Genomic DNA, 27,067 nt, shown 5'->3' on the forward strand with positions numbered 1-27,067 from the left:
CCAAGCTCATTGCCTACCTACAATAGGCTGAAATTCTGATGAGAGGCAACACCAGGTGGGCGATTGACCCAGGAGGAATCTATTTCCATTGTCTCTGTTATTTGTTCCCTCAACCAATTTTCGGGCCTATGAGGGAAGCTCAGAGTCATCTCCGTGCTTACAGAGCTACTGATGTTGGTTTCTGGATTAGGTCTTCAAGGGAAGACAGTTCCTCAGCCGTGGTGCAGCAGTACATGGAGGAGCAATTGGTAGCTAGCAATGAGTTGTTTGACAGAATTATTGCGAAGGGGCATTATACGGAGAGGATTGCTGCTTTGATATGTAGTGCAATTGTTCATGTGGTGCATATCTGTCACGTTAAGGGTGTGATGCAAAGGGACCTTAAGCCTGATCTCAATGGTGGCCCCGTCTCTGACCTCATCAGGAAATCTGTTGCGGCAACAAAGTGGGTTATCAACTCGGAACGTGAAGGTGAAAAGGGAGGTAATCTAAAAAAATCCTTCCTAAGGAAATCCTTCCTTTCCTTTTCTCTTCGTGTAGTGTTCACAAGGATAAAGGGGCCTCAGTTGTTTGTGAAAATACCATTAGAAGTGGTAATTTCTGTATTTGTTTGGTTGCTATCAGGATTATCGTTGAGGTTATAGTCTTCCACCCAATACATCATCGCACTTATACGTATGTAATTGGAAATCTGCTAGTTCTCTTGATCGGGGGAATTCTGATTGCCATGCCTATTATTTTTTCTATCACGATGGATGTTGGCTTCCGCAGGTTCTTCCAACAGGATGATATTACAAAGAGAGTGACTGCCAGTGAGGAAATGGTAGGCATGGAGGCTCTCTGCAGTGACAAAATTGGGTTATTATCCATGCAAGGCTGGTGCACTATTATGGAAGTTTCTCATACTGTTGAGCCAAAACCTGGTCCAATGTTAAATGGGTTTTATAAACCACCCTTGCCATCAAAATTGTATCCCCTCTTTACAGTTGCCGTTAAGAGCCAACATATTTCTTTTGAATTCCAAATCCCTCCTGCTTGTGAAATTTTGCAAATGAGTGCAAACCTTTGTTCAAACTTTGGGTTGTTGGTTGAGAGTGCTGATAATGGTAAGGGCGAAGCTTTTCACGATGAAGTTGGAAGTCCCTATTACGTTGCACTTGAGATTTTGAAAAGGCATTATGGACCTGAAGCAGGGGTATGGGGTGCTGGTGTTATACTTTACATCTTACTAAGTGGAGTTCCACATTTTTGGGTTGAAACTAAAACACTTTTCTGGGCTGAAACTGAAACAGCATTCTGTAGACAAGTTTTACAAGGAACATTAGACTTTGGACCTGCACCATGGCCTAGCATTTCAGGAAGTGCAGAAGATTTGATGAGAAGGATGCTTGAGAGGGACCCAACAAAAAGAATCTCTGCCCATGAAGTGTTATGTCACCCATGGATTATAGATGACACGGTTGCTCCAGACAAACCTCTGGATTCTGCAATTTTAATTGAAGGAGAAGAATCTATATTTGCAGCTATCTTAGAGGATCCTCTCAACTTTAAAGGCAAGGTAGTCAATGTTTGCACCACTGCTATTAACTTTGTGGACAAGGGTCTTTTGAGGGGGAGAGGAGTTCTAGTTACTGCTTCAATACATGGAAAAAATATAAACATTTTTCAGATAATGATGTCTTCCTCACATAATGGATCATTCACTCAACAAATTTCAAGAATTACATTCAGGGTCCAGCCAAAAATTAAGATCAGCGGCTTTTGATTGCTGAAGTGAATCTTTGTAGAAATCTTAGTAAAGTGTATATTGGCAATGGAAAAGAGGATTTAGTTTTTGCTGCCAAAAATGGTGTCTTTGTTAATATTGATAGTGAATTTGACTTGGAGAATATTGTAGCAGCTGCAAGAATAGCACAAAAGATGGATAATGTTTTACTTCGGACCAACCCAAACGTGGACCCCCAGCTCCATCCTTATGTTGCTACTGGGAATAAGAACTCTAAAATTGGGATCAGAAATGTGATGCTGCATTGGTTCTTGGATGCCATGAAGGCACATCCTGATGAGCTGAAACTTGTGTGAGCACATTGCCATTTGGGATCCACCATCACTAAGGTGGACATATTCAGAGATGCAACCATTATTATGGCAAACTACATTAACGAAATCCGAGCTCAAGGTTTTGAAGTTGATTGCTTAAATATGGGAGGTGGGCTTGGGATAGATTACTATCATTCTGGTGCTGTCTTTTCCAAACCCAGAAGTCTCATTTTGGTTGCAAATACTTGTTGCTTGTTAATCGGGCCATCACTGAGGTCCTTGTGTAATTGGTAGAAGAAAGTAGTTGGAAGGCTTCAAGCCCTTTTCACATACCTTGAGGACAATGTTCTTTTAAGTGGAGGAGATTGTTAGGAACCTGATGCGAAAAGCACCATTTGGGAAATTATTAAGGAGGCCAGAAGCTACCAGCCGTTTGGAGACCATTTTACCATTAATCACTTGTCGTTTTATGCTTATTTCCTTCAGTTAAAATGTTGCTTTCTGTTACTTTACTTTCCATGTGCTGCATTGTCATTAGAGGAGTTTGTTATGACTGCATTCCTTTTATGTATGTTGTGCAGGTAGTGGAGATCATCGGGAATTTTATTGAGGAAATCTGTAAGGAGGTTTGGGAGCCCTCGAAGTACTCCCGTAGCAATATAATTTCTTGTAGCAATTTTATCAAACACCTTGTGTGCCCCCTATTCCATTACAGCAACCATAGCAATTCATCTCGACTGTATTCCTCATTACAACAACAATGACAATAACATTTACATAGCAACAACAATCGTCCATTTCCATTATCGTCTTATTACAACAACGTATACAAGAGGATCCTAACAACCAACCAACCAATACATATTGAACCAAACGTTGAACCAACATCAACCAGTTGTGCAGTCGTGGGTTTTTGATCCACAACTAGAGAACAATGCCAACGACTTAAGAAGAAGAAGAGAAATGGTGCAACCATGAGACGTGGTCGAAGAAGATAGAGAGAAGATGAAGATTACCTTTTTTTTTTTTTTTTTTTTTTTTTTTTATGGATAAGGTGGACATGTGAATATCCTACCTGCGTCCCATCCTGTTTTGTTAAATAATTTTTTCTACCCAAACTCGTCATATATGATGTGGGCCAAGCGAGATGCACTGGCCTTGTGGCCCAATCCTACTAATAACCATATTTTATATGCCTACATAAGTTACTTATTAGAAATATACATATACACAATATATATATATATATATTGTATATATATATGGTTCGTGATAAGGTCCTATCTACTAGCTATTATACATATTATAAAACGAATTCTGCTACATATAGTCACTTTTAAATATTCTTTACGCACTCCATTAATGTTATTAGCCAAATCAGTTATTTTATATTAAAAAATAATAATACAGCCAATCACATTAGTGGAGCGCGTAAAAAGTATGCAAAAATAACTGCACATAAAGTTTTTATTATAAAATAGCCACTGTAATTTAATCACTTAAGTAAATAATGTATAACCACGGACTATATTCCACATATAAGTATAAATTACCAGGCATTTGTGCTTGTATCATTAACTTTGATATATACATATTCATATCTCAATACATATACAAGAATATTAATATATATGAATAAATTATATATATATAATGATATATAAATGAACTTTAATCGAGTCGAATTAACAAATCTAGTCGAATAAATAAGGTGGCCTTAACGTGCCTTAATTGAGTCAAGTTGAGCATAATCAGTCAGGTATATATCATTTACTTATCAAAAGGGAATCTGCTTTTCCAATTAAACCAGTTTCTTCTTCTTTACTTAGTTTTAACAAGTATTGGGTGGACAATCGTAGAGATTAGTTCACTTGCAGCCCTCCCTCCCTTCCTCTATCCTAAAGTCATCCCTCACTTCCCTCACATAAAGGTGTTGTGGATTCGAATTAATTAACCTAAACTGTGAAATGTTTTGACGTTCTCCATAAATTTTGAGCTTGGATTTTACCTTAAACGGGGGATAGGGACTTGGCATTTATAAGCCAAGTAAGCCATGGTGTAACCACAACGAAAATGAAATAATCCCTTTGGTAGTTATTGCCAATTTTATCTTCCAAGGATCGCTGTTACTACAACTTCCTGTTAATGGATCCCCCACAGAAAACTCATACACTTCGCCTTCTCAATGACCAAATATTTGAAACTGAATGTGTTCAATCCCTATCATGACAACGAAGACTTACCTGGAGACATCCCAGCTGTTACCACAACTGCTGCTCAAGAATCACACCAAAAAACACAAGTGGTTTGAAGACCAGAAGACTTTCTCTAAAAATGGACGCACCTCTTAGTCCTGAGAATGGTGAAAAAACTAGAATGCACTGCAAATATCCATTGAAAGGTTGAGTAAAAGACTTTCCTAAAATCTTAGTGAAGGATGGGCTGTTTCAAAATTACACCAAGATTTCTGATGGTAGCTACAGCTACATGTACAGGATGGATTTATGCAAAGTAAAATGAGATAATTAGGGATATTCAAAATGCCATGAACTCATCTATATAACAAAGTAATGATAACGGACGTAATAATCCCAAATTGATACAAATCGAAAATTTAATCAGGGGATGCTTATGAAGTCCCAGTCTTGAAGCCAACATCACCCACCACCACTGCCCTAACATACCACAAATTAATATTTACATCTGAAAGAAGGCAAAGCCATCATGGGAAGAATAAAACCACAGCGAAGAGTAGCCTAATAAACCCGTGTCAATCCACTGACAATAAGGCAAGTTTTTCTTCTCTTTCGCAAGTATGGCTGACAATGAGAAGTAGAAAATGTAGCAAAATATAAAATAAGCCTACTACCCAGAGCACCTAAAACAAACCGTGGCATGAAGCATTGAGCTCATTAACAACACCCAAGACAAAATAAAAACATGCACACTGAAGAAAAAAGAAAAGTGTGGAAGAACAAGGGATCTGTCAAATTTACTCTTTCTTGCTTTGAGCAAGGTATGTCCTCTCTGAATTGGCGAGGCGAGACCGAAACTCAGCCCACTCATTTCTACACCTTGCTCTCACCTGCAAGAGAAAACAACCAAGCAAGAAAAACTAACACTTAGTTGATAAACTTAATCAGCGTCAGTAAAGAAGTTACAGAATGACAGCACCATGGATAGCTGATATCAGGTTTTGGTAAAATACGACATCTATTAAAAAAATGATGTGGCAGATAAAAATGAAACATATGCATACCCCTTCCCATGGAGCTTTCCCATTCTCGGACTGGCCCTGAAAGTTAATAGATAATTAAATAATTAAATAACAAGAACATGATTGAGAAAGCAAAACTGAAACTTCCCATTTTCCTGCATAGAATATTTACCTGACACTTAAATCTAATTTGGCGAAAAAATGTACAAAAATGTCTGAATGCCTTGCAAGATCCAGGATTACAATGCGTGCTACATGCACATACTTACCATGCACGGACATGGGGTTTCTAAGATAAATCATGCATGCAACTAAATGCAAATGGAAATATCTGACACCCTTACTGACGACTCACCTGGCTCCCAAGAGAAGGTATTACTTGATGTACAATCCATTGTGAATCAACAACCCCAATTTTTTTGTGTGCAGGCTGTGTAAAGAAAACAAAACTGATTAGGATGTGCCATGAAAGTAAGTAATTAATCAAAGAAAAGAAAATTTTATTAGATAGGATGATGCAAACCTACCTGATCAATTTGACAACGAGTACAATCATAATTTCACTTAAAATTACGGACCCTACTTTTCAAAATCTAAAATTTCTTTTGATTGGTCACTTTTCACAATCTAAAATTAAGGACCCCAACTAGTCCTTGCTAAGTATTTTGTGATGAAAATTAAGTTTCAGGCACACGTACAAACAGAATATGTTTAATAAGCCCCTAAGTGATCTTACCATTACATGGTTAAGGTTGATGAACAGGTGCTTTGTAACACCCAGCTCCTTCCTTCTGACGTAAACAAATTCTGAGGATGAAATTTATTATAAGGGGGGAAGGATCGTAACACCCAGCTCCTCCTTTTTGACGTAAGCAAATTTCAAGGACGAAATTTATTTCAAAGAGGAGAGGATGTAACAGTTTGCTTCTCTCTAGTGACTGCGAGTCTCGTCTTGCATGCCGAACCTCGAAGGCATGTTTTTAATGCTAGCGGTCGATTCTTAGAGTACGCCTAGAGTTTTAAAGCCCTCAAATATTTTAAATGTCTTGGAAATATTTATATGGGGTATATTTCCAGTGTTATTGGACCCAATCTGATTTTAAGTAAGACAATTATAATATTTTTAAGAGCTCCAAAAATATTATAATTGTATAAAAATCATTTATCTAAATGATTTCAGTTAGTTAATATATTGTGAGATTTAAATTATGTTGAAAACTCTAATTAATTAGATGGTTTTATTCTCTTAAAAGTAATTAGCAAAACTTCATCATTTTATTAATGATGAAAGAATATTATTTTATAAACTAAAGTTTAGTTTAAATAATATTCTATTTTAAATCCTCTTAGTGCTTTTAGTTAAGTTAATGTTTTCGCATTTCCAAATCAATATTTAAAGTTCACTGTTAGATCGTTTTGAAGACCCCAAGGTAAAGGGTTGGGATTAAAACCCAAGCCCCTTTCTTTCTCCCCTCACTTTTCCCTTTCCCTCTCTCTCCTCCCTCAACTCACGCACTTGATGGCCTCTCCCTACCCACACGACTTCTCCAAGAAACCCCACCCAGCGTTGCCGTGCGCTACCAGTGACGTCACCGGCCACCACGACAGCTCCCCCTCATGCCGGCTAGCACCATCCCACCGAACCCAGCCCCCACGCGCAGCTCCCTCTCTCCTTCACGAAATGGGTCTCTCCATGGGTTATTCACCCATTCGGCCACCATGCACCGCCGCAACTCAGCCCAGCCACCACCACGAAGCCCCATGACCTCCCAGCAACCCCCACCGTCGAACCAGCCGCCGAAGCTCCTCCCTAGACCATGCACGCAGCTCCTCCACACACATGGGTTTCTCCCCATAGAGCCGCTGTTAGCCACCCCCATGCCACCGCACCACCACCATCAGACTCCTCTCTCACCGGTGACCTCCCCATAGCCTCCCCATTTCCAACCAAGCCACCTAGCCTCCGCACACACCCTCATTCTCTCGGATGTACTGTACACTGCTAGACGCCGCTGTGCTCCGCCCCTCACTGCCACCATGAGCCTCACCACGGCCACCACTTCAAGACCCACCAACCCGCACGCCCAAACAGCCCCCCAACCATTGTGAACAGCCATTGTACACGGCTTTAGCCACCACCCATGAACTCCCACCATGTCGGCCACCCTCGCATAGCTTAGATCCACCCGCTAGAATCCTAGATCTGGTTCCCGAGATAGTCCCGTTGTAAGGTCATGGCAGTGATCACTACGGAACAGTCACCACCCAAACCAGCGGCTTTTGACTGTGCCGGGCAGCGAGCAACGCATGGGTTATCCCGACGATAGTATAACTCTCTTTCCCTTTCCCTTTCCCTCATTATTATGTTGGTTGGTTGGTTGGTTGGTTGGTTGGTTGGATTGTAGACTGTGTTGTTGGTATTGTGGAGTTCGTTGTGTAGTGTGATGTGAAGTGTAATGGTGCACGTGAAGTATTAGGCGTAATTGGGAAGTGTGTTGTGTAGTGTTGTGGATTGTGCTGTGAAGTGTGATTGTGAGGTGTGGCATAGTGGTGAAGTAGCATGGTGTAATGTGAAGAGAGTACACGTAAAATAAGGAAAGTATACGTGAAATATACCCTTTTGGAAGAGTACACGTGGAGCGTACTCCATGTAGTAGAGTGATGCATCGAATGGCATGTGTGTCGTAGTGGTGATGTGGCGTAGTGTGTTGTGAAATGAGTACACGTGGAGTGTACTCCATGTGGTAGAGTGATGCACCATAGTGGTGATATGGTGTAGTGTAGTGTAGTGTGAAGGGAGTACACATGAAGTGTACTCCATGTGGTGAAGCGATACACCGTGTGGCGTGTCGCGAAGATAATGATGGTTGCATAGTTGAGGAGCGAAGAGCGTGATGAATAGTGTCGAAAACTATGGAACAGTGTCCCAAACTAGTTGTGATGTAACTGATAGCTTGGGAGTAGTCTCAAATTATGTGACGTGACGTAAGGTATAGTTGTGAATAGAGTCCTGTCGTGTCAAGTGTTGGGATGAACTTGTAACATGACTAGAAGTAAGGAGGGTCCTGCCAACCGAGTAAAGGAAGGTTGGTATCAGAGTATGGAGCCTACTTGTGTAAGGTCGTTAGTGGATTATATGTTGCTCTTAGGTGTTAAAAGGAAGTAGGGTACATGTGCCGGACGAATTTACCATGGGTAATCTGTCCTAAGCATAGATACATGATGTTTGAGCCTTATAGTTGGCTTTGAGTCTTGTAATATGCATGGATGAGGATGATGATGATGATGATGATGAAGCATAGGCTCGAATTTAGGAAGTGACGTGTGTATTGTCTAGGATTGGGATGCGTGACTTAGTCGGTCTGAGTCATGCATCAGGATGAGGTTAATAAGAAGAGTAAAATGAGGGTCTTCGTGTCTTCACCCTAAAGTGAATCATGTGGTTCACTCTAGTGGATAAATACTCAAAGTAGGGCGTTGAGTTTGGAAGAGGTAGTTACCGTAAGTGGATCCTCAAAGGTTTTAGCATAGTAAGGGACACGTAAGAGCCCTAGAATAGAATGAGTGTCCCAAGTGAAGTATAGCTCTATTTCTAGTTTAATTGCTTATGTACTAGATAGAAAATGACGCTAAGGTTATTTGTATGCATGTAGGTTGGTTGTCATCTGACATGCACGTGAATGGACTGCATGGTATGAGAATAGCATGGAGACCAAGTAAGTATTATGTTCATATGCTTCTAGAGTTTTCTAAAGATACGAAAGAAATGAAAAGAAAATATTTCTCTTTACGACGCTTTACAAAATGAACGAGTTTTTATGAAAACATGTCAAGTTTAAGTCTTCAAGTATATGTACGCATGGCTATTCTTGGCAGCCCCTTTTTATGCAACCCAAGTATTTAATTATATGCATGTGATGGATGACTATATGTAGTAGATATTGGATGTAGCTTTTTAAAACAAAAACGTGAGGCTTGTGCCTCGTGCTTTTACGAACCGATGCTTTAAGCGATGTGAAAAAAACGTTTTAAAATGTCCCTTTGAACTGTATACTCTATGGATGCCATGGACTGATGGTTCCAATGATGCCTCGATAATGTGATGTTTAAGTTTATGCTCATGCTCATGCTTTTTAATGATGTTTTCCATGAATGAGCTGGCTAATGAAAGAACAAAAGAAAGCACTGAATGAATGAATGCTATGATGTATGAAAACACGTAACGACCATGATGAACGAACGAATGCATGAGGGTACCAATGAACGGGCAGATTGCAATGCCGGATAAGTAGTGCTAGTAGTGCATCCATACTGCCCCTAGATCGATGGATTCCCAATCCCTGCACACGGGGCGTAATAATGTGTAACAGTCGATGGAAAGTGATAAGAGAATGCATGAGTCTTCGGACTCTTTAAGAAATGAAGGCACTAGCGGGAGAAATGTTTTACAAGAAGAAAACCGTCCATTTTTTTATAAAATCCCCGCCTAGTGACGTTTTCAAAAATGAATGCATGCCTACTGTCTTGTATGTACGTATGTATGTATGAGTGAAGAATGCATGACTGAAATCCTATGTTGCTATATGTTTACAGTATAAAGTAATACTTACTGAGTATTCGATTCATTTTAATTTTTTATGTATACCCCTCCCCCCCACAGGAACTAAATGAGCAGAACACGTCAAGACGGACACGGCCCAAGAAGAAGAGCAAGAAAGTCTAGACATGAGCGTTTTAAATGTATGAGAAGCCTTTTTATTTTAAGTTTGATATTTTCTGCTGTAAACCTTTTTTATTCTCAAAGCACGTTTTATTTTATAACGTAAAGTCTTGCACCCTAGGTATGGAAGTAAAATTTTTTAAATCGAACAGTAATTCTTGTCGTCCTTTCTAAAATTATTTTTATAAAAAGTCCCACAACAAGGATGGGTGTTACATGCTTTTACTTTGATCATTTAATTGTTTCTACTAATTGCTATTGGGTTAGCACATATCTCCAGACTTCTTAATCTCCACACAGATGTGACCCAATGTGATCATTTCCGCCAAAACCTGATCAATGTCTCATATTATAGTGAAAAAGTGAATGACTTGAGTTATAAAAATATCATGCTTTGACACCAATGAAATCACTTTATAACTATTAGTTATACACATTTAAAAATAAATAAGTATTGATATAGGCATTTTTTTGCCATGAGTTTTTCTGATAGATCAACATGGGAGGGGAAACAAAGTGATGATGATGACAGTGACTAACCTACAAGGACAATTAAGTCTGTAGTACCAAGACCAAATCTTTTCTATGCTAACTAGCCCCTTTAAAACTTATTCATGATAAAAAGAAAGCAATTGAAGTGAATGATTGGGTGGTGCTAGCTTTAATCCACCAATGGTTGAGTTCTCTAACTTCATATATGAACAAAATTTACTAGATCTTCCTCTTGCAAGTGGCGCTTACACTTGGTCAAGCAACCAAGAACATCCCTCTTGGTCAAGGATTGATCGATTCCTAGTATCACCAGAATGGGAAGCATATTACCCGGAACTTATCCAAAAGAGGCTTCCCATATTGTATTCGGATCACTTTCCCATCCTTCTTGATTGTGGAGGTATTCATGGTGGCCCAAGGTGCTTCAAGTTTGGAAACACGTGGTTGAAATCATATGGTTTTCTTGATCGAGTTTGGCAATGGTGGTCTTCTTATCAATTCCATGGCCAATGTTTTGAATATCGTACCGGACACCGTACCGGTCAAGGCACTGGAATGAAATCTTTCGGTACTAGTACCGTTTCGGGATAGTCGATATATAAATAAATTATATATATAAATATATATATATATAAATTATATTCCAAAATACTAGTCTATATATGAATAAATTATATATAAATACATATATATATAAATTATAAATAGCCTAATCTGAATTGGGAGTCAAAAAATGAGCTTGTAGTTTGAAAAAGTGTAAAAAAAATAAAGGTCGAAATATAGGCCGGTACGACCGATTTGGGCCGGTACGAAATATATGCAATACCTGAACTGGACCAGTGGCCGGTATGACATATTTCAGCCGTACCAGCCAGTACGGTACAGTATTTGAAACACTGTCCATGGCACTCCAAGTTACATCATGGCATGTAAATTGAAGTATCTTAAGAAAGATTTGAAGATTTGGAATGAGCAAGCATTTGGTAATGTAGAAGCTCAAAAGTCTACTCTCTTTGAGGAACTTAAAGGATTGGAGGGAGTAGAGGAGGAGAGGGTATATCTGAAACAGAGAGGGCTCATAAAATTCAAGTGTCTGCGAACTTTGAAAGGGTCTCTCTATTGGAAGAAATATCTTGGAGACAAAAGTTGAGAGCACTTTGGTTGAAGGAATGAGATAAATGCACCAAGTTTTTCCATCGGGTGGCTAACTCGCGTAGGGAACAAAGTCATAGAGACGTTGATGGTCAATGGAGCGGGTTCTTCCAACCACAGATCACAATGTCAACTGTTACAAGAGTTTACTTTCAGAACAGTTCTCTTGGCGACCGCGATTAGATGGGCTTCACATTGAGACGCTCTTGATTGCAAGAAGCAAGACAGCTTGAGAGGCATTTTGAAGAAACAGAAATCAGAAAAGTGTTAAGAAGCATGGCGAGTGATAAAGCTCTAGGTCCATATGGATTTTCTATGGTTTACTTCCAAACTTGTTGGAAAGTGACTAAAGAAGATACAATGGGGGTCTTTCATGAGTTTCATGAAACTGGTATGTTTGAAAAGAGTCTCAATGCAACATTTATTGCTCTCATTAAAAAAAAAAACTGGCTTTGTAGAGGTAAAAGATTATCGCCCTATTAGCTTGGTGAGTGGAATTTATAAGATCCTTTTGAAAATTTTGGCAAATAGATTGAGCATGGTGGTTGAGAAGTTAATCTCAAACTCAAAATGCCTTTTTCTGAGGTAGACAAATTCTTGATTCAGTACTTATTGCAAATGAATTATTGGATAGTAGACTCAAGTCGGGATTGGGGCTTCTGTTTAAGCTTGATATGGAGAAGGCATATGATCGTGTTAATTGGAGATTTTTGTTATACATGCTCGAGAGATGTGACTTTGGTTAGAAATGGTGCTCTTGGATCAAACAATGCATCTCTATTCTGTTTTTTGTTTTGGTGAATGGCACACCAAAGGGCTTTTTTAAAAGTTCACGAGGCTTGAGACAAGGTGACCCTATATCTCCGCTACTCTTTGTTTTTGTAATGGAAACTTCTAGCAAGATGATTTCGGGTGTTTTGGAGGGATGAGTTCTTATCCAGATTCTTACCGGGGAAGGCAAATATTGGTTCACTACACATATCTCACCTACTTCCGAATGTGGAGAGCATGTTTAACATTTCGGGAATGCAAGTTATCCAAGACGCCGATTAAATACTTGGGTCTTCCTTTGGGTGCCCCCGTTCAAATCGAAATTGATAAGGGGAGGTACTAGCAAAAATGGACTGGAAATTGGCTAGTTGGAAGAAGATGTATCTATCTAGAGATGGTAGGGCCACTTTAATAAAAAGTACCTTTTCCAACTCGCTAACCTATTTTCTATCACTCTTTCCACTTCCCACTTCCCACCAAGGTGGCTCATCCATCACATGGAGAAACTCCAATGAGATTTCTTTTGGGCGGGGGTGAGTTTAAATTTCACTTGGTAAAATGGGCCACGGTGTGCTACCCTATCTCGGAATGAAGATTGGGTGTTTGGAACTTACAATCTTTTAACAAAACTTTGCTTGGTAAATGGCTATGAAGATACCACAACGAGAGTCGTCATAGAATCGAAATATAGCGAGACATGGGGAGGATGGAGTTCAAATGAGGTAAGTGGGTCATATGGAGTGGGACTATGGAAACACACAAGAAGAGGATGGGACACATATTAAAGAAATATTTGCTTTGACATGGGTGATGGGTCTAGAATCAAATTTGGGCATGACGTATGGGTGAAAGGCCACTCAAGGAAGCTTATCCACAATTATTTGGTATAGTCTCAAGAAACCTCAATTGCGGACCTCTTAATTCTATCTCATAGTCCTCCCCAATGGAACGTTACATTTTTCAGAGATGCATGAGACTGGGAAGTTGATGCTTTCTCGTTTTATGATCTAGTGTACTCTACCCGTATAATGAGGGGAGTTGAAGACGAGTTTTTGGCGTCTTTCTAATTAAGGGAAGTTCACTATCCACTCCTACTATCAAGTCATGATCACGCATAATACAAATCCATTCCCATGGAAGAGTATTTGGAAGACAAAAGCACCCTTGAAGGCAAATTTTTTTGTTTGGACGTCTTCATTAGGAAAGATCCTCACAATAGACAACCTATGGAAACACCACATCATAGTCATAAATTGGTGTTGTAAGTGCAAAAAGAGTGGAGAGTCTGTAGATCATCTATTACTTCATTGTGACATTGCTACAACCTTGTGGAATGACTTCTTTGCTCCGTTGGGATTGGCTTGGGTGATGCCGAAAAGGGTAATCGATCTCCTAACTTCTTGGTGAGGCATCCGGGACAACCCTCAGATTGCAACAGTGTGGAAGATGGTTCTAATTTGTCTATGTGGTGTATTTGGAGAGAGAGGAATGCAAACAGTTTTGAAGATTGATAGCAGTCAAAGGATGAGATTAGAAGTTGATTGTCATTGACTGTAATGTCATGTCTTTTCATGAATTCCTTGTATCGCTAAACTAGCTCGCATAGGCGGTATATATCCCATATACTGGGGCCTTTGTCCATTTGATGCTCAATAAAATTTTGTTTATTGATAAAAAAAAAAAAAAAAAAAAAAAAAAGAGAACGCAATTGAAAGATATGATCAGGCAATCAATATGGCAAATGAAAGGGGAGAAAAATCCTTCAAAGAAATAAAGGAAGGCTGCTGACCTCTATGCATCTTCTAAGAGCAAAATCCAATCCCCATCCATGCACCAAATCATTCTACAAGCAAGAATTAAAAGTTTAGTTAGGGTAGTAGGAACAACTGACAGTAACTGAGAACACAATTTGTGTATTTATGTACATAAAACTTAGCCACACAATCCTTAATACACAACATACCTGAATCATATGCCACACACAACGCCAAGCTTCCCGAGAAAAGACGGGGGCCATAATTTCTACAAATCTGAAAGAATAAAAGAGATGTGGAAGTGAAAAGGAAACTGATTTACTTAGGTTTGTAAGCCATTACGGACTTTCCACTAATCGGAGATCATATATCGAGAATTAGGCAGCCAACGCATCATCCCACCATGCTATGTAGGTAATCTTCATCTACGCATCATAATTAATCTTGCATTATGGTAAGCAAAAATATTCAAAGTTTTAAGCAAACCTTAGCTAACCGGTGTATATGATCAATAAATTTTATTAGTTTTCAAAAAATAGTTGTTTTAAGATGTCATACTTTCTGGAAGACAAATAATCAATAAATAAATTAATAAAAATACAACAATGGTTCAGCATGCTAGAAATCCAGGCATATCACACCTAACTGTCCGATTATTTTCTGTCCAAGATAACTGGCAAAGTGCTAGGTAAAAACCTAGCACCAATTCTACAAGCATTGGGTACAATGACTGGAAAATTTGTGTTTGCATTGAGTTTATGGATGTAATCACGTGTATGCACACACATACAGAGAGAGAGAGAGAGAGAGAGAGAGAGAGAGAGCATACGCAGCACAAGGAGGCAAATGTGGGTCACTACACCAGCCTGGCTTCTCATCCGTAACTCTATTCATCAATCCAGACAAAAAGAAATTTCACATCAATTTCCAATTGCATATTACAGCAATATCACAGGAGAGGGGGGAAAAGCTTACGTGTGAACTTCTCTGTCACCTCTCCTCTTTGTCATTTCCCATGTTAGACCATTATTGGGCTCAAGACCGGGTTGAGAGATCTCCAAACCATGTTTCTTAACCAACTCAATGTACCTGGCAAACGGCATGAGAAAAACAAAAAGAAACATGTAACAGGTGGATTTGAGCACAGAAAAAACTGATAAATAAGTACTTACTTATCTCCATTGAAGTGTTGTACTCCAAGATCTTCATCCCATATAAAAATATATTCAAAAGCTGATATAACGTCAGGATGCAAAAACCTTTTTGCATACCACCTGCAAAATATAAAAGAGTGCGAGCATGAAAATAAATTATAATGGCCCAATGAAAGCCAAGCCATGTCTAGGCCTAAACTGCGAAAGGACTAGTCAATTTTACAATTGAAAACTCTTGGAATCATTATAAAAGGCAAGGAACTTCTCCCTCCCAAGCCATGTGCAATCCTATTCATCATTTTTGTATACTTGACGCCATGTTTGGCAACCAAAACCGTCACTAAAGTCAGAGACAACTTTTCAGTCAAAGATGATTTCTTTTTTTTTGATAAGTAAGATATAAACTTTATTGATGTGAATGAAATAGGCATATACCTAGTACACAGGAAGTATACAGTTGAACACCTAGATACATTCTAAGAGCGTTAAACTAAAGATAGGAATTCATGTATATCATCCCCATTTAATACAATAGCTGAAAACCAAAGCAATAAAGTGTGCAGAAAATAATTCTTCAGCTCCATCATTGTTCTTTCCTTATCTTCGAAGCAGCGCATATTCCTTTCCGTCCAAATACACCACATGATACACAACGGAATCATTCTCCAAACTGCTGCCACTTGATGACTGCCCTGCAATTTTCTCCAACAACCCATCAGCTCCACCACTCTCCTAGGCATTACCCAAGCCACACCGACCCGTCGAAAAATCTCATCCCACAACCCTCTTGCTACGTCACAATGTAGTAAAAGATGATCTACCGATTCTCCATTCTTTCTACACATGTAACACCAATCCAGTACAACGCATCCTCTCTTCCTCAAATTATCCGTGGTTAAGATCTTCCCAAGGGCGGCATTCCAAACAAAGAAAGCAACTCTAGAGGGCACTCGAGACCTCCAAATGTTCCTCCAAGGGAATGGGGTGTGATCCTGTGAAATCAAAATTTTATAATACGCTTTTATTGAGAATTTCTTATGATCCTGGAACCTCCATTTCAAGCTGTCTTGTTGCGCCATAGTAGACCCTAAAGAATGTAACAAGCTGAAAAAATCTGAAACCATAGATAATTCCCAATCATGAATATCTCTATTAAACAGAATATTCCACTGATGCGAACCATGAGCAAATAATCGCACTTCCGCCACAGAAACGTCCTTGTTAACTGCAATACGATATAAAGCTGGAAACACTCTTTCCAATGCATGATCTCCACACTACACATCCCGCCAAAAACTGATTCGGTCACCCTCACCTGCGACAAAACGAATATGATTTACTAAAATAATCCACCCCTTCCTTATAAACTTCCATAGCCCCACTCGATGCCCCCCTCTCACTTCTTTAGAACACCAACCACCCCAATCAACCCCATATTTAGCATCTATTATTTCCCTCCACAAAGAACCCTCTTCCATATGATATCTCCAAAGCCATTTCCCCAACAACACTTTATTAAAAGTTCTCAAATTACACACACCCAACCCCCCATACTCAACTGGAGAACATATTGTCTTCCAATTAACCAAATGAACTTTCTTCTCCTCCCCTAAGCCTCCCCATAGAAATGCCTTGAAGAGTTTCTCAATTCTATTCACCACCCCTGCAGGCATAGGAAAAAGGGATAAAAAATAAGTGGGGAGGTTTGTAAGGGTACTCTTGATGAGAGTGAGACGACCTCCTTTCAATAGATACACCATTTTCCATCCAGCCAACATTTTCTCTATCTTTTCTACCACCCCATCCCATATAGCTCTACTTGAAAGTAGCACCTAACGGAAGACCCAGATATTTCATTGGGAACGAGGACACCCTGCAACCCAAAAGACTTGCTAGATTGCATATATTAGGGACCACACCCACCGGAACCAACTCAGACTTGTCAAGGTTCACCTTAAGCCCTGATACTGCTTCAAAACAAAGTAATAATGCACGCAAAGTTTGGACCTGACTCCTATTCGCTTCACAAAACAACAGATTATCGTCTGCAAAAAGAAGATGTGAAATGATACAAGAGCTACCATAGCCATTTCCCACCTGAAAACCAGATAAGAAACCCCCACTAACAGTAGCCTGCAACATCTTGCTCAACGCCTCCATAACTATGACAAAAAGAAAGGGAGATAATGGATCACCCTGTCGCAAACCCCTCGAACTATGAAAAAAACCTGCAGGAGTGCCATTAACTAGTACTGAAAACCGAGCCGTTGAAATGCAAAAATGCATCCAAGAAATCCACCTATCGCCGAAACCACACCTCTTCAATAAATACAAAAGGAAATCCCAGTTCACATGGTCATAAGCCTTCTCCATATCTAGCTTGCAAAGAATACCTGGACTTCCCTCCCTCAATCTAGCATCCAAACACTCATTTGCCATGAGCACCGAATCAAGTATATATCTCCCATGAATAAAAGCATTCTGAGGCTTGGAGATAATATTTTCCAGCACTAGACTGAGCCGATTAGCAAGGACCTTTGAAATAATCTTATAGACACTGCTAATCAAACTTATTGAACGAAAATCCTCAATATTCGACGCCCCATATTTTTTTGGAATGAGTGCAATAAAAGTCGCATTAAGTAATTTTTCAAGCTTTTGATAAGCAAGAAATTCACTGAACACCCGCAAGACATCACATTTCACCACATCCCAACAAGTTTGGAAGAAACCCATTAAGAAACCATCCGGACCCGGCACTTTGTCCTTAGCCATACCAGATATGACCTTGAAAATCTCATCTTCCATAAAAGGTCTCTCCAATACACTCACAAGCTGCGGATCAATTGCCTCAAATGGTAAGTCATCAAGCTTCAACCTCCAAGTTACTGGTTCGGTAAGCAGAGTCTCATAATAATGTGCAATGTGACTTTCTAGATCAGCCGAAGAAGATAGCACCTGTGTACCTGAATGTAACAACTCAATCGCATTATTACGTCGATGAGAATTAGCCATGTTGTGAAAAAACTTCGTACACCTATCACCCTCTTTCAACCAGAGGGCTCTGGATTTTTGACGCCATGAAGTCTCTTCTAACAGCAACACCCTTTCCAATTCTGCCACAACCGTTACTTTTCTCAATAACTCATCCAAAGCCCTTCCCAATAATTCATTACCCTCCAACTCCTGCAACTCCTCCATCAAAATAGACTTTTGATTGTCAATGTGACCAAAAACTTCCAAGTTCCATTTCTTCAGGTCTTGCTTTAGAGCCTTCATCTTACCTGCAAGAATAAAACTCGGAGTGCCACTAAACTGGTACGAAGTCCACCAAGTTCTCACCATCTCTACAAACCCGTCCACCTTAAGCCACATATTCTCAAACTTAAAATACCGGCGACCCCCTTGAATGCCACCACAATCTAAGAGGATGGGAAAATGGTCTGAGCTGACTCTAGCTAACCTTTTCTGACTAACTTCTAGATAGTGGGCTTCCCATAACGGCGAGACAAGAAATCTATCCAATTTCGACCAAGCACGGCCATTAGACCAAGTATACTCACCACCCACCAAAGGGAGGTCCATAAGATCCATATCAAAGATGGACTCAGAGAATTCCGCCATGGCCAAAGTGTGTCGATGATGCCCCGATCGTTCACTAGGAAAACGAGTAATGTTAAAATCCCCCCCATACACCACGGCACATCCCATAGTGTATTCCCGCCAACTCCTCCCACAACCGTCGTCTATCTCTATCTACGTTAGGACCATAAGACCCTGCAAAAGCCCAAATCCACCCATCGCTCACATCTTTGAATAACACCGAAACCGAAAACTCTCCAACACACTCCTCAATCGCCTCGACCACTCTTTTATCCCACATTAATAATACTCCACCTGATGCTCCCTGAGAGGCCAAATAGGACCAACCCATATAAGAACATCCCCAAATACTACGCACAAAACTTCTATCAATAAAACCCAACTTTGTTTCTTGCAAGCATATCACATCTCCCTTCCATAATCTCAATAGCGCTTTGAGCCGAAGGCGTTTGTCCCTATCATTGAGACCCCTTACATTCCAAGAAACGATCTTAGGCTTCATTAAAACTTAACTTACCCCTCCCTTTTGATCTAACCCTTCCACTACTCCCCTCCTTGACATCATAATTGATGGAGCATGTTAAGCGTTTAAGTTCCCTATCTTGTTTTGAAGCTGATTTCAAACGGCTAGCTTCAATAGCCACAAGAAGGGCCATAAATTGTTCCTCATAACCTCCAAAAGAGACCCCAAAAATTTTCTGTAGCTCCTCTACCTTTTTAAAAATCCAATTCGTCGAACAACTCCCATAATCACTGGGGAGGAGTGTACACAAAGGAGTAAGAGCCCCCTCTTCCCCAACACTGTTATTGGGAATCACCGAAACATCTAGCTTATTTGTTTCACCACTTAAAACCATATTATTAAGAGGAGAATCATCCCCAGAAAATAACTCATCAGGTCTACTCATCACCAAAAGTGGAAGACCACTCTGAACCACATCACTGTCCCGCGAAAACACCTCACCGCAAAGAGACATCTCTCTCTCCCTCAAGCCAGACTGCTCGTGCACCACTTCTGGGACTCTATCCCTCAAGCCAGACTGCTCGTGCACCACTTCTGGGAACTCGTCCACCACACAGTTCCGATAGTCCATTCTCCACAGACGCAGAAGTTAACGCCAGAATCTCCCCCTCCTCTACCTCTTCCCGTCGGAACTCCTTTACCGTCTCACCTGAGTGGTCGACCGAGGGTGTCGGCAACTTCTGTGCCGGCAGGGATGCCGATAATGCACTTATCGGCGCCACAGGAGCAACATGACCCTGGTCCAAAGTCTCGGATCCGAGTCGGATCTCCTTTTCCGTCTCACCAGAGGGTTCGACCGAGGTTGTCGACAGCTTCTGTGCCGGCAAGGTTGCCGGTAATGAACTTATCAGCGCCACCCGCTGTCCCTGGTCCGATATCTCGGATCCGAGAAACTTCCCCGACCCAACTGTCTCCACTGCCCTCCAGGCCTTCACAGGGCCTGATGCCTGACCCTTGCCCAAGCCCATCGCTCTGCCCAGACCCATACCAAGCCCACCATTTCGGCCCACCACCTCCTTACCTTTAAAGCACCGTTTTAGATAATTTATCTCATCTAACACAATGCCGATCTTCTCCTCCAATCCAGCTAACGTCTTCAAAATGCTTTCCTCATTTAGCCCCGCCAATATGCTTTCTGCTACACCATGCCGCTGCACGTCCTCAGAGATGGTTACACTTGACACCACGTCTAACGCAGCACGATACGATACCTTCTTCAGCACCTCACTGTACGACCTTGCACCTCCTGCCCACGATGATGGAGCACCTCCCTCACCTTTGTTCTTCTTTGCTGCAACTATCTGGATATCAGCCATCTCCATTAAAATATCAGCAAGCTTCTTCCATCCCTTCCCCTTCCTTCCGGAATCACAAGCAATCCTCTCCTCTTATCACGACCAAATTCTGAGATGGAGATAAAACTATCATTAAAGTTACGTCCCTTCCTCACTATTATCACAGTGTCCCCTTTTCTACGAGTTCGCAGAAACTCCTGAGTACCCAATGTTACTGCACACTCCTTCACCATAGAACCTAGCCAACCCAGAGTTTCCCAATCCACTGAAATATATTTCACACCACGATGACTACTTTCTATTATCCTCCACCACCTTGCATTCTCCTTTCTAAACTCAAACAACTTCTGATCAATGAATACCTCCTTGCACAACCCCATCTAAACCAACCCACAGACAATACAAACCTAATGATTCAGAGAATACACTAATCCCCTCAAGAGGGAAAAGCCATTGATGAATCACTACCAACAGAAGGAAAAAAACTAAAACTGTACGGAGAGAAACTAGAGAGAGAAAAAACTAGAGATCAATCAAAGATGATTTCATTCCCAAACATACAATATCTACAATGTTAAATCTTCTCAAAATTTTCCCAAACACCAAAAACTTAAAAAACCATCTACAAAAATAATTTTCAAAAACTTTAAAAAAAAAAATTAACTGCGGCCACCCCATGGTGGCTGGCCTGCCCGTCCACCATAGACGGCAGCCCAATTTGGGCTGCCCGTGGTGGCCAATTTGACTGCAAAGGGAGGCCTGATCTGAGCCTCACCATGGCAGCAATAGTTTTTTTGGCCGCCCATGGGCTGCCTTGAGGCGGTCAGAGTTTTCTGGCCACCCCCGGGGCTGTGAGCACTTTTGTCTCTGATTTATATAATTTTTAAATCAAATAAATTTTTAAAAATGATTTATTATATCATCTTTCAAAATTCATCTAAGGAATTTTCACATCCAAGCATACTTGTATAAGGCCCACCACTATTTAAAACTCTGTCAAACTATCATTTAAAAAAGTTTTTTCAAACAATTCACAAACACTCTTCCACTATTGGTGTTACAATAAGTCTCATTGAATTAACCTATCAAAACAAGTCTCAGTGGATTATAAAATGCACTTGACTTAACTCCACAAACGAATAGAAATAACTATAACTCTAGTTCAATGTTTGAAACTAAACAAACCTTCCTACAGAATGAAAGAATTAAGGAATCTCTTATTCAACATATCAAAATGGTAGGAAATGAAAGAAATGGACAGTGACAAAAACTTACCATTTTGTTTGTCTCCTGATGCTAACATGGATTGCACTCTTGGACCACTCAAATTGATCCCATTCACTCGTCTGACCATCATAATGAAAAAGCATGATCATAAAATCCTCAGAAAACTGAAAAAAATATGAACCCTGTTAGTCTGCATCATTGAAACATCAAAATTCATGACAAAAAAAGGTCCCTTTGTAACCTTTTTAACTGCTGCATTGATATTATTTCTCTGGTCAAGACCAACAGTGAATGTAACCAAGTATTTTGGCTTTTTCTTCAGATCCTGCAGATTTTAGTAATTTCTTCTCAAAGATAATTCCCATAAGATAGTTGGTTCACATGCACAATCAGTAAAAGTCTCAAAGGTGAAGTTCTACTGAAATCTACGCTCTATGTTCAAGTATATATACAGACATGCAACATAAAAGAAGAAAGGTCCTCATCCCCAAATGATGGGGGCATTTGGAGGACAGTCACCCCCTCCTCCCTTGACCCCCAATTAAAAAATTACTCTTTAGTCCGTCCCCCCCAAAAGGATGAACAATTAAACCCCAATTCACAAGAAAATCTATCTTACCAAATTTCTAAAATTAGAAGAACCATATATTTAGGTTTCTACTAAAATTCAAATTTTAGCCCTGAATCATATAATAATTGATTTAAAAAAATAAAATAAAATCTTGACTCTCGGATTTTCTCAAGTCCAACAATATTTTTCTTTAAAAAAGAAATCATAAAATGTGAAATTTTCTTATTCTCCCTTGAGTTTAATTTTTTCATTGTTTTCTTCTACCCTCTGTTTTTTATGCATTGTTCTTTTCAATTTTCTCTCGAGTCCCATTCAATATTTTTCCCTACTTTTTCTACCTTCTCAACATCCACAACTTAGAAGGGAAACATTAAATATATTAAGTTCTTTGTTATCTATAACTTTTGATATTTCACTGCCATAGTCATGCTGCATATATCCTTAAGTCGATAAATATAATTGATCATATTTTTTATATCTTGAAATATGTTAATAATAATTTTTGTATAGAAAAATATATACTGAAAAAACATTTTTAAGTATTATTTTTTTACAACCCCCCAAAAAACATTTAAGTATTATTTTTTTTACACCCCCCTCCTTCCCCTAGCACCGTACCTCACTGGGTTCACCCCATAATCTGCGTAAATAAAGATCAGTTTCTGGCACAATAATTCCTGGAGGTAAGGACTCTGCACCACGAGGATTTGTTGGAACATATATCTGAGAGCAAACAACCAAGCCACAAGATATGATCAGTCCAAACCAAAACTAGGCCTCATAATTTACTTTTGCTTAGAGTAAACCATGATGCCAATCTGCAAACATAAGGAATCTATAAAAGCAAACCCAATTTTAAGATCCAGCGTTTCTTACCCCGTTGATTCATTATTCCCTAACTTTTAATCCAAGTAGAATTTTCGGTAATCATGCAGCAAGAACGACTAGATAAATCAGGGAAAAACTGAAGAACCAAAAATTCTACAATGATTTCATTGTTCCACCATGTAGAAGCACATATGTAAGAGGAATGCTTCTTCCTAAAGATACTCAAAAAAACATATGCCCATTTCCAAACGTCCACAAAATCAGTATGCAGCTTCAAGAAATTTACATTAATGACCACTGAATGAGTATTATAATACAAAAGGGTCAATAAACCAGCCAATTATCAGTTCTCACTGAACATGCAAATGAGGTGATCGTCAACTGAGGTACTAACATACAGGGATTACATCTTTAAACGAGAAGACTTCCCATTCCCTTGCCATTTTCATAAGAACTAGATTTCCTGTAGACAGATACTTCTTTTATTGTATTAACTTGAATAAACTCTGCCACATACTGAGAACATGAACCATCAATCATGAGATTCAATTAAAAATAAGAATCATGTTTTTTTTTGATAAGTAAAATAAGAATCATGTTATTCTGCCACCAAAATCAGCATTTTCATTCACAAATTCAGTGAAAGAGGCCAAATTGACCCTTACGAGAGAATCATTAAAAACTTGCAACAGAAAAAGACATACTCGGACAATAAGTTTAAAATTGCCTGTAAAAGTAGCGTTCATTTCCAAACTATAAGAACCTGTTTTTGCTTTGCGAATTAAAAAAAATAATCCAAAACAGAGAAGCAAAAACCAACAATTTGACAGAAAAATGTATTTATCAGAGCCATATATCTCTAAATAGTATAGAGTTGATAACAGAAAAAAAAAAATCAATAACAGTTAGATATATATGTATGCATATTCTTACCAAAAAATATATCTATACATGTAATAAACACAAGGAGACCACGTATAGAATTTACCTTGGGAAAATTGCCAGAACCACCACTTTCAAGAGATTTGCTTCTAGTTGATCTATGCGTGTCAGTGATGGCTACATCAAGAGATGATATAAAGCTTGAAGGTAAGTTAATCTGCGAGATTTTAAAGAACCAATTAAATGGAAATAGGTACCTGAAGCAATGGTACACAAAAGAAAAAAAAAATGAAGGATTCCAATAATACCTTGGTTAGAGAAACAGATGGAATAGAAGCACCAATAAAAAACCCAAAGATGACTCCTATAATTGTCGTGATTAGAAGCCTAGCACCATCACTGTTTGATTTCCTAAAAACTCCACTGCCAAGAATAAGGAAAACCAAGAAGATTCCATTCTTGTGATATGAGAAAATTCTAGTTTAATAGAGCAAAAATAAACATCAAGCAGGCAACAATGATCAAACCAAGTCATACCTACGGTATGTGGTCCCCATTTTGGTATATACTCTCTGAAAAACTTTACCTCAACAAGTCACATGCCCAGCAGATATTTACTTCCTTGAGTAATTTCGGAGCTAACATGGCCGTCTTCGCAAACTTTACAGGAGTACCAAACCCGACAGTTTCACAAGTGGAATTTCAATTCACCAGACTAACAGGCATGAAAAATACATGAAAATTAGAATCTAACCAAAAATTTAATAATTTACTTACTTATTTTGGTATTCATTCTCTGTGATTTCAGGTACTTATTCAAAATTCAGATTCATGCTTTATAAAAAGAAAAACAAAGAGAAAAAGTTCATCAAAATCTTTATCGGTCCGAGTAGAAAAATGAACAAAAACCCAGATTACAACCAATATGGAGAACAATGCGGCATTGCAGTCGTGAAGGAAACAAATACAATACATTCTGTACTATTATTGAAATAATCAACTCGGAATCCCCCAGAAAATTATAACATATCATAAAAGTTGAAAAAGGAAAGAACTTGCAGATTAAAAAAAGAAAAAAAGAAAAAGAAATTATAGAGATGATAGACGAGGAACTCACAGAGAGAACCAGAGATTGTGGAGCGAGCGAGCGAGCAAGCGCAAGACTGTTTATTAATGCCCACAACTACATCTGGATTTTCCTCGGACATATACTGATCTGGTTACAGCCTTGCTTCTTGTTTCTCTTTGGAGTCCAGGACAGCCAAAAAGGTCTGCCATGTATAGCAAATGTGCGACATAATTAACCTAACTGGAAAGTCCACAACATCATATGTACGGATAAAAGATTTTCTCATCGTTTGTTATTTATTATTTCACACTTCACATCTTATGAAAAATATTTTTATATTTTATAAAAAAACACTTATACATCTTATAAAAAAATTATAGATATAAGATATAGAAATAAATAATAACTGATATATAGTAAATCTCTATACTAATACATGCACAACTTGTAAGGTTTGATTTGATTCAATTGCAAAGTGTGCCTAAAGAAATAATGTTACAGTCGTGAAGTTAGTAAATATTGTACAATTTAATTTTTTTTATGTGAGTCATTTATTTACCTTTTTTAAAAAAAAATTATGCGACATATACATATTTAATGACTGTAAATATCATTTCTCTAAATGGAATAATAGAGTTAGAAATGTTATTATTATTCCACGTAAATATATTTTGTAATTATAGGATGTGCAAGTTCTGCAAACTCTATTTAAAAAAACAATTCTATTCATTATCATTTTTTTCATCATCCTCTCATCATTCTATGATGTGGCATTAGATGATAGGTTCACAAGTGAAATATAATAAAGAGAAATAATAGTTGCAGTCGCAAGTGCGCAAGTACAGTGCAATCACTTTAAAAAAATGAATAAATACACATGAAAAAAAAACTAATTTGTTAATAGTAGATTCCACTCTTTTTCAAAACGACTATACGGCACTTGCGCATTCTGCGATTATATGTAACATTACTCTATAATAAATAGTCTCCAATCTTTACTCCTTAAAAAAAATAATTAAATCTGGAATTTATATGAAAAAATTATTTTTTAATAATGCTGCCCACTTTTTTTCCAAAAAATATGTGTAGCGTTTGTACACCCTAAAACTATATATAGCAATATTCATTATTTCATGAGTAAATGCTAGATACAATTTTAAGGTACGCTAGCCGCTAACCGCTAGCCCAACACACTCTCTTTAAAAAAATGTGGAGTCTACTATTTAAAAAATAAATTTTTATGTGAATTTCAGATTTACCAACTTTTTTTAAAGGGAGTGTGTGGGTTTGAATATCTTAAAATTGTAAATATCATTTCTTTTTTTGTAATCATATTTTATAATTGAAGTATTTATAAAAAAATGATGTTATTTTTATAAACTATTTTTTAAAAATATTTTTCATTTGAAATATAATTGTATAAATAATTATAAAAAAAAATCATATATCTATTATTTTCATTTTTTCAAACTCGATTTTCTCACGTACATGTATAAATGTATAAATATGATAAGTATTCATTAAATATGGAACCAATACATATTTTTTACTAAATACATATCAATTTCTTTCCATGGATAGAGGAAACTTCCTGAGAATTTAATATGCATTTTGTGTTGTCATGACATAAGTGTTTCATGTTCAACCAGTTCAATTCAAATAATAAAGAAATACAAAACTTATTCAACTTTTATTAGCTATTAATTTAAATAATGGTGAGATTTTTTTAACTCAGAGATGAGATAAAATGAGTTGAGATAGTTTTTAAA

General features: G+C 38.5%; 1 protein-coding gene across 2 annotated transcripts; it reads right to left on the minus strand.

The window, feature by feature from the left end:
* Positions 1 to 4,570: 4,570 nt before the first annotated feature.
* On the minus strand, positions 4,571 to 25,531 carry LOC108990124. Of its 2 annotated transcripts, XM_018963993.2 has the most exons (15): positions 25,347 to 25,531; positions 24,816 to 24,944; positions 24,538 to 24,652; positions 24,336 to 24,446; positions 23,138 to 23,242; positions 22,190 to 22,273; positions 21,997 to 22,112; positions 15,319 to 15,420; positions 15,122 to 15,235; positions 14,976 to 15,032; positions 14,356 to 14,422; positions 14,182 to 14,235; positions 5,613 to 5,687; positions 5,300 to 5,335; positions 4,571 to 5,125 (listed from the first exon to the last, which is right to left on the minus strand). In XM_018963993.2, exons 2-15 carry the CDS (start codon positions 24,872 to 24,874, stop codon positions 5,033 to 5,035), a joined length of 1,188 nt encoding a protein of 395 aa, XP_018819538.1. In that variant the 5' UTR covers positions 24,875 to 24,944; positions 25,347 to 25,531; the 3' UTR covers positions 4,571 to 5,032. The 2 variants fall into 2 exon arrangements, with proteins under 2 accessions (XP_018819538.1, XP_018819539.1); XM_018963994.2 differs by lacking the exon at positions 25,347 to 25,531 and having other exon boundaries at positions 24,767 to 24,930.
* Positions 25,532 to 27,067: the final 1,536 nt, after the last annotated feature.

The sequence above is a fragment of the Juglans regia genome, chromosome 14, assembly GCF_001411555.2.
Source record: "Juglans regia cultivar Chandler chromosome 14, Walnut 2.0, whole genome shotgun sequence".
In the NCBI taxonomy this organism is placed as follows: Eukaryota; Viridiplantae; Streptophyta; class Magnoliopsida; order Fagales; family Juglandaceae; genus Juglans; species Juglans regia.